The sequence below is a fragment of the Salvia miltiorrhiza genome, chromosome 6 (assembly GCF_028751815.1).
Source record: "Salvia miltiorrhiza cultivar Shanhuang (shh) chromosome 6, IMPLAD_Smil_shh, whole genome shotgun sequence".
NCBI classification, from domain to species: Eukaryota; Viridiplantae; Streptophyta; class Magnoliopsida; order Lamiales; family Lamiaceae; genus Salvia; species Salvia miltiorrhiza.
The window spans coordinates 38,869,397-38,882,385 of NC_080392.1; the positions used below are offsets into that span (position 1 = coordinate 38,869,397).

The following is a 12,989-nucleotide window of genomic DNA, read 5'->3' on the forward strand; positions in this document are numbered from 1 at the left end:
TTGACAAGTATTTTTTTCTTGTAGAGAAATTGCTTTTAATTAATTTAGAAGCCCTAATTCAAATTAGTTGGTAGACGGGAGAATAATTAACTCTCATTCCATTCCTTCACGCTTCAGTCCAGATTTTTTCAAATTCTTCATCATCCTAATTCGGCGAAAATTCGTTCAGACTCAGGGGACCAGCAAATTCATCGACAATCGCCTCTGCAAAATCTGATTTTTTCGGGTAATACTTTCTTCTTGGCTATGTAATATTTTCTTCACAGTATTATCAGAACCGTTGTCTCTCTGCTTGTCCTCCCCCTGTCGGGGCTTTTAGGGTGGATTTATTTTTTAAATGATATGATACGAAGCGACGTCGTTTTTGCCAAGTCATTTAAAGGAAATAGAATATAAATTACACTGTGGCATCCTGCGAGCCACATCACGTTTTTTGTGACCGGAAATAGATGCGGGATATATTTAATAAAAATCTAATAGTTTCAGGGTTTGAAGAACCTTTCGAAACTTTCAGGGTATTTTTGATAATGCAGGTATCGTTCAGGGGTTTTGATGATATTTACCCTTTTTATTATATTTAAATAATGCAAGAAATATATAAAAAATATTTATATTCGTAATTAGTAATTAAAAACTTCCTAGACACCAAAATGAAGCTACAAACTCAATAACAAAATAAAACTTACAAGAATTGGAATTAAAAATTGAAAAAAATAAAAGGGCAAAGGTGCAGATTGGTCCCTGAACTCGACCCCCCTAGAGCGTTGAGCCCTCCATACTCGGTCAAGGCGCGTTGACCTCCCTAAACTCCCGAGAAAAAGATGCAACTAAACCCACGAGTTTAACACCGGTTTAACGCCGTTAAACGTTTTTTTTTGTCATCTTCTCCGGCTGGATTCCTTCAATTTTCCGGCGACATTCATCTGTCGAAAAGGGAAATCTTGCCGGCGCCACTTCTTCTCCGACGAGCGCCCCACCCCAACCAAATGCGAGGCGTAACAGGAGTAGATCTGCAGCGGCAGCACCTCCTCGGTCGTCCGCTGCCGGAAATGCGAGAGAGGGATGAGGGGAAGGCGAACGACGGCGGCGGCGCTCCATCCTTGGTCGTTCACTGTTGGAGATGCGAGAGAGAAAGAGAGAACAAATCTGTTTCCAAAAACACGAGAGAGGGATGAGGGGGAGGCAAGCGGCGGCGGCGCTCCATCCTTGGCGGTCTGGCGCTGTCGGAGATGCGAGAGAGAAAGGGAGGACAGATCCGTTGCCGGAAACGCGAGAAAGGGATAATGGGGAGGCGAGCAGCCGCGACGGCGCTCCATCCTTGGTCGTCCGCTGTCAGAGATGCGAGAGAGAGAGAGGGAAGAAAGATCCGTTGCCGGAAACGCGAGAGAGGGATGAGGGGAAGGCGAGTGGCGGTGGCGATACTCCATCCTTGGCCATCCAAGCCGGTGGTTCTCGCCGAAAAATTGAAGGAATCCAATCGGAGAAGATGACCAGAAAACTTAAAAAAAACTTTTAACGGCGTTAAACCGCCGTTAAACTCATGGATTTAGTTGCACCTTTTTTTCGGGAGTTCGGGGAGGTCAACGCGCCTTGACCGAGTATGGGGGGCTCAACGCTCTAGGGGGGTCGAGTTCAGGGACCAATCTGCACCTTTGCCCAAAATAAAAATAAATCAAATTATAAATAGATGCGTGAAATACTAAATTGTAAATACGAAAGATACATAGTAAATATTTAATTAACATTTATTCAATTTGACCTCTTGTTTTTATTTTTAATTTTTGCGAATATTTAGTTACAAAATTATATGTATAAAATTGGTGAAAATTTAATTTAAGAATCCACTATATGATGACACGTGTCAAAAGTATAAGTAAAAGGGAAAATGTGCAGATTGGCCCCCGAAGTAGTAGCCCTTATAGCGTATAACCCCTCTTACTCACTGTGTGTGCAACTAAACCCCTAAAGTTCAAAAAATCGCACAATTTTGCCCCTCTGACCAAACACCGTTTACGGCCGTTAGTCAACTTTTTTTATTATTATTATTTAATTTAAAAGTGGGACCCACCATTAGTATTTACACGGGTTTGGCACCGAACAAGTATTCCAAGAGTTGCCTACCCAAACCTTCGCCATTCTTCCACAAACCATCAAAGAAGAAGCCCGGACAAATCTTCGACGACGACGAACAAGAACAATCTGTGCAACCACAAAGACGACGAACAAGAAGAAATTGGAAGTGCAACCACAAAAATGTTAGTATTCATCATATTTTAAGTTTCAATAATGGTTATTACAAAATATGCAAATCCCCTTCGATGTCAGTTTTTTTTAACTTTTCGAATGATCCTGAACAACATTTTGATAAAAAAAAATTGTTTCCTCTGTTTTTGTGTCCAGCATGCCGTCTGTTGTTAAATTTGTTTTCAACTTTTGGGGTATTTGGAAGAAAGATGATGAGACCGGTGAATTGTGTTATGATGGATTTAATGCTGAGGAAATTGAAGAAACCGTAGATAATATGACCTATGATAGAGTTCTTGTTGAATTCCAGAAATGCTACTCTTTTTCATGTTGGGAACCTTGTGGAATATCCTAATCCTTATTTTGATGATACCAAAATCCATAGGTCTTAATTGTAATAGACTAGAACTATTTGAACTCAAGTGTTAGAGTTCATTTTTAGTTTAGCTTGCGGTTCTGAAGACTGAAAACTGAAGGACGAATGACTGAATACTGAAGATACCAACTGAAGTATCAGTTGAAGAATCAGTTCGGAACTGATTACTTAATGCGTGCCACGTGGACTCAGCGGACTGATATTAAAGTCAAGTATCAGTTAAACATTCTTCCTCGGACTGAACTTCCAACGTTCATAGGAAGCCATGTACTCACAAAAGTACAGCCGCATTAAATGCAGAGATCTCAGGATCATCTCTCTCTGCAAAGGTCATTCCTATTTGGTGGCTACTTTATCAGAGACGTCACATCTCCTGCTCTTCAACATAGCCGTTCCCACCAAACAAGGAACCTCGAAGATTGAAGCCTCAGCCCAAATTCGAAACGCCACTACTAGAAAAAAGCTCATAGATAACGGATTTTTTCCGTTATCTATGAGCAAAAAAACCGTTGTGTATAGTGGTGTTATCTATTATAGGTATCATACACAACGGTTTAAAAACCGTTATCTATGAAGGGAAAAGATAACAGTATAACCACACATACATAACGGTTTTATAACCGTTATCTATATTGATTATACATAACGGTTTTTGACTGTTATGTATTATAATTTATCCGTTATCTATTCCATAATATATATTTTTTCATATTATAGTTAACAGTTTTTTATACTTTTTATAACGGTTTAAACCGTTATCTTTGTGAGCAAAAGATAACGGTTTTCGACTGTTATGTATGAGAATTAATCCGTTATGTATTATATGATATTTCTTTTTTCTAATAACATAGTTAACAGTTTTTTATACTTTTTATAACGGTTTAAACCGTTATCTTTGTAAGGAATAGATAACGGTTTTATATTGTGATACATAACACTTACATCCGTTATCTATGACTTGCATACATAACGTTTTTTACCGTTATGAAAGACATGGAAAACCGTTATGATTTTGCATTTTAATTGTTATATATAACGTTTTATTGCAATTTACATAACGTTTCTTGTTTGTTATCCTTGTGATACATAACACTTACATCCGTTATCTATGACTTTCATACATAACGGTTTGTCTCCAAATACATAACGGATTATTTTCGTTATTGTTATCTTACATAACGGTTACTAACCGTTATGTATGACTTTAATTTTTGTTGTCTATTTTATTATAGATAACAGTTTTGCATGTAATAGATGACAGTTTTCCGCATATTTTTTATATATTCTCAATTTTGCCTTTTATTTATATCTAAAACTCAAAAGAAAAAAAATTCAAATAATAAAATAACATTGAGAACATAATATTAACATTCAGAAGTTGCAAAAACAATCATCAAAGATTCAAAAGTAAGATCTGTTAATCTACAGGGCAAAATGCAGTCCAATACATGAGTAATTTAAAGCAACGAGGCCAGACAAAATGCAGTTCAAGACGACAAGGTCAGCATTCTCCGAGTTCGAGTAGAAGAAACTAATATTTTCAGTTCATAAAGCACATATACCACAAGTCAAGAGATCTATACGGTTATCCATCCATGTTGTAGTCTTCTTGTTGTAAATAAGGATTGTAGTTCCCGGGAACTTCTATCTTTCCTATCATCTGCTCCATTCCTGCATAATACCAACTTCATGCAGTCAAAGTGTGAAATTTTTATGCAAATAAAACATTAAGTTAAAGGATTTCATGAATGTAAATGCAACAGCTTTCAATTATCCATAGCTTGCACCTAAGAAAATTTACATTAACATATCGCTATCATACCTAAAGTTCAAGCAAACACATGCTTTATCACAAAAGTTGCCCATTCCTCACGAATATCATCGATTTCAGCTTCGGTGTATGTCTTAACATTCTTAAACTGTAAAAAGAAATACGTACATAAATATATTTTACGAATAATTACAAAAGTTCTATTAGAAAAGTAAAATGATGAAGAGTATAATATATATAGTTACCATCGATGATAGAGACGTGTAGGCATTAAGTTCATAGCGTGCTATGATCTCTTTCATGAACTTCATGACATAAAATCCACATTGAGATGCATCAGGCTGGATAGGACCCTATCAAGATTCAAGAATCCGAAAAAGAGCAGTCAATATAAGTGGCAGTTTACCCCTTGATATGCATGATTTTCAGCCAACAAGAGCAGCCAATAAGTGGCAGTTTACAGTTCACATATTAGCTAGGGAACTTGGCAATAACAAACATAATTAAGTCGTAATAGCCATAAATAGAAAATTATACCTACCTTAACCACTTCCCAACTTGCTGTTTTCTTGAATTTTTTTCCCTTGCGTGCATTCACAATATTCATCGCACTTGAAATCAAAGGCAACCAGAAATTTCATATTAGCTATAAAAATCAATAACATAAATGATTAGTTAAAGTGTAAGACTTACGTGTCAACGACGAGTTTCCATGGGGTATCTTTATTCCGATGAGAAATTGGATCCATCAAAGAGACACGATCTTTCTCAAGATCAATGATTGTCAGAATCCAATGCCCACTATTTTATAAAAAAAATTGGATTAGTAGGCGAAAACATATACCACACTAACTACTAACTTAACATTTTCACTTACCCCACGTTGCAAGGAACGAGTACCAGCTGATTTGATAAAGCCTGAAGTAACCTGTCTGCTAGTTTGCGGGCTCTTGTCTCGGTTGAGTCTTGTCGATTTTGAGATACGGTAAATGGATTCACAAACATAAACCTCCCAAGAGTTCCCTCTGTCTTCATCTTTCCATAAGAATGGCTGTCAACAAATCATTTCAGACTTAGATAAGACATCCCGATTATAAATGATAGTAGCTTAATAAGATATTTACCAAATGTATGCGATAATGCTGTTCCCTGTAATCGGTTCCAGATTACAAAAGGGAATCACATCATCCTTCAAGAGAATCCAAATTTTTAGATCTTGCCCAAACATTTCAAAGTCTATTGGAAGATGTATTCCTTCACCCGCGAATGACTTCTCCATCATACAGTATAGTGCTACTAATGATGAAGGCAATGATGACAAATTCTTCACCGCGGACTCTTTCAAAATCTTTTTTCCACGTGTCTTCTTATCAGGTTTCTAAATACACAACACATTATATGTTAGGTATTAATTAATACTAAAAGGCTGCTAGAAAGAATTAAAATTACCTCAATTGATTTCTCCACCACCAAATGAGTAGGCCATGCTACATGGGTTCCTAATGCATCTCCCACTGTAATCATCTCATCTAAAATAGGAAAGGGTAATCTTGCATTATCATTGAAAACCTCATCAATCGCCACACGTAAGCAATCTTTAGGAAAGGGAGATCCGTGAAGGACATCTCCAGCAACCATGACCGTTCCGTAAGCTACAAGTTTTTTGGATCCGTCTTCAAGTAATTTAACCACCTTCCCCTACATCATTAGTATTCAAATAGATGAAAGGAAGAAAAGACCAAAAATATTTTTCAAAAGTATTCACATAATACCTCCAACCCAACTGATTTTTCAACCACCTCAATGTCTTCAGCGTTTTCAACCACCTTCATGTCTTCATCGTTTTCAATCTTTTTTCCACGTGTCTTCTTATCAGGTCTCTAAATACACAACACAATATATGTTAGAAGTATTAATTAATATTAATAGGCTGCTAGAAAGAATTAAAAATTACCCAACTGATTTTTCAACCACCTTGATGTCTTCATCATTTTCAACCACCTTCATGTCTTCATCGTTTTCAATCTTTTTTCCACAACACATTTTATCAGGTTTCTAAATACACAACACATGATTTGTTAGAGGTATTAATTAATATTAAAAGGCTGCTAGAAAGAATTAAAATTACCCAACTGATTTTTCAACCACCTTGATGTCTTCAGCGTTTTCAATCTGCATCTTTTGAGGCTTTATCACAGAACGGCTGCCTAATCCTTCAGACTTATCGTCCTTATCACCCACCTTCGATTCCAGTTTTCCAATTCTGCTTACTAACTCGTAGATCACTTTATCTAGAACAAGTATGCGTCCATCTTGTTCTTTTATTTGCTTCTTTGCTTCTTCCAGCTCAGTTTGTGCTTTCTCATCAATTTCTTGTTTCTTAACTCTAGGTGTTTCAAAGAATGGTTTGGGTTTCACCCCTGCCCCTAAACCTCGCACACGGCCACCATGTTCAGGTTTCTCCAGAGCACGTGATAGCAAATCGCTTGAACAAGATGAAGAATCAACTCGGCCTTCCTCCTTTTCCCTTATGCAGTCATCCTGTTATTTTTAAGCAATTAAATGGTTAAAACATTTGTCCAATTTAATGAATAATTTAAATTAAAATAACATAATGCAATTTCATACTATTTTCTGGAAAGCATTCTTCAAGTTATCATTCTGAACTTCTCCGTCCTTGGTCAGTCTTGCTTTCTTCCACATCACAGCTCTGTCTATATCTTCATCACCGTGTAAATCAGACGTCTACAAAACAAATAATATGAATTTAGAGAGTATAGTTACTGCAAAATGTTCATTAAATAGCAAACATTCTTTAATCTTTCATAAACACCTGCAGGAAAGCTCAAGTTCTGTTACATTAGCCCAATTGGCTCAAATCACAGCAGGGAATAAGTAATTCGAGAATCAATCCTACTAACAGCAGGGAATAAGTAATCAGGTTATATTCAAGACTGTCAGTTCACTATTCGATGCATTCCCAGCAGCTACAGAGTGTATGCAAGCATTCCCATTTCCCTTTCTCAACTGTTATACACATCCTACTAACACAACATCACCTGCTCATGCAGGGTTCTTAAAGAGTCCGCATACTATGTTTCGACTATTCAATAAACTCTTAGCAAAAAAGGAATTTACAACCTTCAACTCTTCGGCAAGTTTAGCATATCCTTTGCGGGAAAGTCGATGGGGGTATATGTTCTTACTCCGTCTCTCCTTTTGTTGCGCACTGAAATTCTGCAATATTAAAGTAGTGATGTAAGAGACAGAGCTTCAAGCAATTAAAAAATCTTTAAAAATCAAACACCTTAAATTCAGACGACAGTCGAGTGACTACAAACTGATTCCATTCTAATGGCAGAATGCCACTTCCCGGTGGTGGTTCTTGCAACTTCGAGGCGTCATCTTGACATGGTACAATGAATTCATTGTACATTCTACATTTCCAGCTTCGCCACTTGTTGTTTGCAGATTCCATACATCCAGCCTTCCACTGCTCGGGAACATCGTAGGAAGACTACAAGAGCATGAAATCAATAAAATTATACAAACATATGAAATTAAAAACACAAAAATAACATATTTTCTGGAGATTTTACTTTAACCGTGTCCCATATCAGGTCTTTAACATCTTGCGGGACAGCTTTCCACTTCTTAATGTTTATCTTCACGTGATCACGTGTAAGGAGGCCAATGTAACTTTGCATTTCAGCTGCTGCCTCACCCACTGGCTGTCCACGTTCGTTGAAATCAACATGTTGGATGACCTCTTTTGCCCTCCGCCGAGCAACTTTCGTCAGACATACTTTCCCCCTTTTGGCTCTACTTGTTGAAGTTGTATTTGTAGAAGGTGCCGGGGCACAAGGATCATCATCCATTGAAATCCTAGTCCTGTTCTACAGTTTGGAGCTTCTCCAAGAGTCTAGCAGCTAGATCTCAACTTTCCTTCTCGATCAAATCCCTATAAAAAAAGAACCATTGTATCGATTAAAACCACTAAGTATAGATTCACTAGAAACTATAACATAAGACAACTGTTGTGATAAATAAGCAAATGAGTGTAATTGTAATATTAGCACCTAATGTCAATCAGTTTATAACAGCAAAGAAAATCAATCAGTTTACCAAACACACAGATCCACTATAAGTCTAGATTCCCAGCCATAAATAATGGAACTCCAGAAATATAGTGATAACAGACAGATATTAGTTTTATTATAGTTATAGATATCAAAATGATATTTTAGAATCGACAATTGTGCTTCCTAAATGAGCACTCCCTGGACAAGGTCAGGATGCAGCTATATCATTAGCAACAACAATTATTTTAACAAACATGTAAAAATAACTATATAATCATTAGGTGCTAAAAAATAAATAAATATTGCAAAACTCATACCAAACTACATATTAGCATTGTCTAACATCACAGTCTTCACGCACACATGGTGGTTCATTTTCATCTGACGCATTGTTTGAATCAACTACAGGCACTGTTCTTGAAAAACCTTGGAGTTGGACAGAAATGTCTCCCATATTATCACGATTGACTTCTTCAGTGTATCGTTTGTTGGGACTAGCAAGAACTACAGACCATGCTTCATCCTCAGGATCTTGAATGTAGAACACTTGTTTAGCTTGATTACCCAATATAAATGAATCTGTCTTGTACCCTAATTTATTCAAATTCACTAAGGTAAAGCCAGAATCATCCACTCTTACACCACTTTTGTTGTCTACCCAACTACACTTAAATACTACAACACGGAATGCTGTGTAATCAAGCTCCCATATTTCCTCAATTCTTCCATAAAATAACATGTCACAAACAATTGGATTCTTATCTTTCGAACTAGCAACTTGCATAACACTTGCATGTATGCTAACTCCAGAATTTTGAGCCACTCTAAAATCATCACGGTTTTTTGTATTAAAAACAAAACCATCAATAGTGTAACTAGCATATTGTGTTACACGTTTGCTAGGCCCAAAAGAAAGAAATCTCAATCTAGAGTCGATAGCTGTATTTGCAACCTACAAACAAGTTAAAGAATAATATAAGTTAATTTTTTATAACATAAATAGTAATAATTTTCAATAGAGTACTTACTTGCTCACGCATCCAAGTAATAAAAAGCCTATTGTGTTCCTCTTGAAGCCATTTCTTTATCTTAGCTTTCTTAGGAAACATTGTTGTCAAATGTGCCATGTGAGCCCTATAGAAGTTATTGGATTTAGAGTGATCTGACCTTTGTTCACTAAGTTGAAAAATGAAATTAATAGTTCAAGCTTACTCAATATAGGGATCAATATCGGCATCGTTTGTTAGCACATAACGATGAGCTTGCTTCCATTCTTCATCACTGATTACTTTTACTGTAGCTCTTGATGAAGACTCTGTCAGGTTGTCCTTAAGATTAGAAGATGGGATCCCTATAGTGTATGTATTGGCTAAGTATTCCGAGCAATATTCAACAGCCTCTTCTACAATATATGACTCGGCAATACACCCTTCTGGTCGATGACGATTGCGTACATACCCCTTCAAAATTTTCATGTATCTCTCAAAAGGATACATCCATCTATACCACACCGGACCACACAATTTAACTTCACGCACAAGATGTACAGTTAAATGTACCATGATGTCAAAAAATGAAGGTGTGAAGTATTTCTCAAGCAGGCACAAAGTTGTCACTATGTCTTTTTGAATTACTTCCAACCTAGGCACATCTATCTCTTTATTGCATATATCATTGAAAAAGTGACACAACCTAGTAATGGCAATCCTCACATGCTTAGGCAAAACACCACGAATAGCTATTGGAAGCAATTGCTGCATCAATACATGGCAATCATGTGATTTTAATCCACTAAGTTTCAGATCCTTCATGGATACGAGCTTACTAATGTTTGAAGAATATCCATCGGGAAACTTCATTCCAAGAAATGAAGTACAGACTTTGCGCTTCTCCTCTTTAGTAAGTGTATAACATGCGCAAACATGTCTTCTTCCCAACCACAGTTGGTGCTAACTCATTTCTCACACCCATGTGTACCAAATCCATTCTCGCAGCAACTCCATCCTTCGTTTTCCCAGGAATATCTAGCAATGTACCGATTAGACTTTCTAGAACATTTTTTTCAATGTGCATCACATCGAGTATGTGACGAACATGTAAATATTGCCAATACTCTAACTCATAGAAAATTGACTTTTTCTTGAAACATGAGTTGCCTACGGAAGGCACATCTGACTCTTTTGTCTCATTTTGCTCTTTTTTATCCTTTTTCTTTCTCTTCTTAGAATTCACTTCATCTGATATTTTTCTGCCCTTTGTTTTTCCCCACACACAATTGCATGCTTGCATTCTTTCAAAAACTTCTGTGCCACTTAGAGGTTTTGGGGCAGCCCGCAACTCTTGTACGCCGTCAAACGCTTTCTTCTGCCTTCGGTATGGATGGTATTCAGGTAAAAACTGTCGGTGTCCTGTATAAGATACTTTTCTACTGTACGGTAGCCATTTAGAATGAGTTTGATCTGCACAAATCGGGCATGCTTTATACCCTTTAACAGAACACCCGGACAAGTTTCCATAGGCAGGAAAATCATTGATTGTCCATAATAGAACAGATCTAAGTGTGAAGCTTTGAGAACGATATGCGTCATATGCTTGGATGCCTATCTCCCATAACTCTTTCAAGTCATCAATTAGGGGTGCCAAGTATACATCAATATCATTCCCGGGTTGCTTGGGACCAGAAATCAATAGAGTTAGCATCATAAATCTTCTCTTCATGCATAACCACGGAGGAAGGTTGTACGTGACAAGTACAACAGGCCAACAACTATAGTTAGAATTCATCATATTGTGTGGATTCATACCATCTGTTGCTAAAGCTAATCTAAGATTTCTGGGTTCGTTGCCGAAATCGGGCCATTTGTGGTCTACTAATCTCCAAGCCGGTGCATCAGCTGGATGACGCAACTTACCGTCACGCTTTCTTTCATCTGCATGCCAAACTAGCTCTTTCGCAATTTCCCGAGTACGAAACATTCTTCGGAATCTTGGTATTGGAGGAAAATACCACAGAACTTTTGACGGCACTCCAGGCATAGCCTTACCTTTCTTATTCACCTTCCATCTTGACATCCCACATGTAGGGCAATCACTTGAATCTAAATACTCCTTTCGATATAAAATACAATCGTTGGGGCAGGCATGAATCTTATCATAATCTAACCCTAGGGTGCTTAAGGTTTTCTTTGCATCGTACAAAGAAAAAGGCATGGAATTGCTTTCAGGGAGCATTTCTTTTACCAATTTCAATAGATCATTGAAACTACTATCACTCCAACCATGTTTCGCCTTCAAATTGTACAATTTAATAGTGGCAGATAGCTTGGTAAATTGACTACAACCAGGATATAGAGGTTTTTCAGTGTCTTCAAGCAACGTCTGAAAATAGGTTGGGTTATTTTCATAGACATCATACGCATCGTGAATCATATCTATTGGTTCCTCAACACTACATCCCGTATCCCCTTATCCAACCCGATTAGTATCATGTGTTGATAGAGATGATGTCTGCCCTTCACCATGCCATACCCACTTTTTATATGTCATGTCCATACCATTCATTATTATATGACCCTTTACGACAATACGTTTATACTTCCTAGTGTTAGCACACCTTGCACAAGGACAAGAGATTAAGTTAGCATCACAACCACTTTGGACTGCAAAATTCAAAAAAGCTTCAACTCCGTCCTCATACTCTTGTGATAATCTATTCTTTGACATCCATAATTTATTCATTTTTATCAATTCCGTAAGTAACCACGCAATGTACCTAAATCGTTAAATGAATATCAAATAATTAATTAGTAACCACATAACAAACCTATACAGTAGTGTATGTAATAATTAGTAACTGTTAAATTATTTTATTTAAGATTCTCCAGTTGTACTTCAAATATCATATTTAGTTAATTGGATTTATATTTTATTAGTATTAGATAGTGTAATATTTATGTCTGCGCTATTTCAGCATAAAAAATAGTTTTAAATATTAATAAGATATATAAATTAGATTCCTATGAGATCTTATTGTTCTTACCCGAACCTAGAAGTTACCCAAAAAATAGGTTCTGGTGAACAAGGAACCTAGAATACATTGTGATTATATCCTTAGGGAATACACTAAAGAATGAGCATATTAGAAAGTACAATACCAAGCTGTAATATTAGGTAATAATATGTTTCCTTATTAGAGTTGGCTGGAAAGTAATTTGGTGAATTAACAGATCACACTTAATTGCACTCCCACCAACAAAAGAAAAAGAATAAGCAAAAATAGAATTAATTGTTTGGATGATGGGGATCATAGTAATTACAATGAGAAGTGAGGCAATTTAATTACTGCTCATTTTCTTATCTAATGCTAATATGATTTAATTGGCCATCTTAGGGGTAATTGGCCATCTTAGGGGTACTTTTATCCACTTAGGGGTAATTGGCCATCAGTCAACTGATTTAATTGGTATCTAATGCTAATATGATTTTAAGTCTTAACAGAAAAATAATACTCCTATCA

General features: G+C 36.7%; 2 protein-coding genes across 2 annotated transcripts; both read right to left on the bottom strand.

Moving 5' to 3' along the window:
- Nucleotides 1-3,960: 3,960 nt before the first annotated feature.
- Nucleotides 3,961-5,759, bottom strand: LOC130989433 (uncharacterized). Its single transcript, XM_057913437.1, has 7 exons — nt 5,516-5,759; nt 5,269-5,442; nt 5,085-5,192; nt 4,933-5,002; nt 4,637-4,744; nt 4,443-4,539; nt 3,961-4,291 (listed from the first exon to the last, which is right to left on the bottom strand). The coding sequence occupies exons 1-6, from the start codon at nt 5,671-5,673 to the stop codon at nt 4,450-4,452; spliced, it is 708 nt and encodes a 235-aa protein (XP_057769420.1). The 5' UTR covers nt 5,674-5,759; the 3' UTR covers nt 3,961-4,291; nt 4,443-4,449.
- Nucleotides 5,760-10,369: 4,610 nt separating this feature from the next.
- Nucleotides 10,370-11,902, bottom strand: LOC130990892 (uncharacterized). The gene has a single exon (XM_057915120.1). The coding sequence runs from the start codon at nt 11,900-11,902 to the stop codon at nt 10,370-10,372; it is 1,533 nt and encodes a 510-aa protein (XP_057771103.1).
- Nucleotides 11,903-12,989: the final 1,087 nt, after the last annotated feature.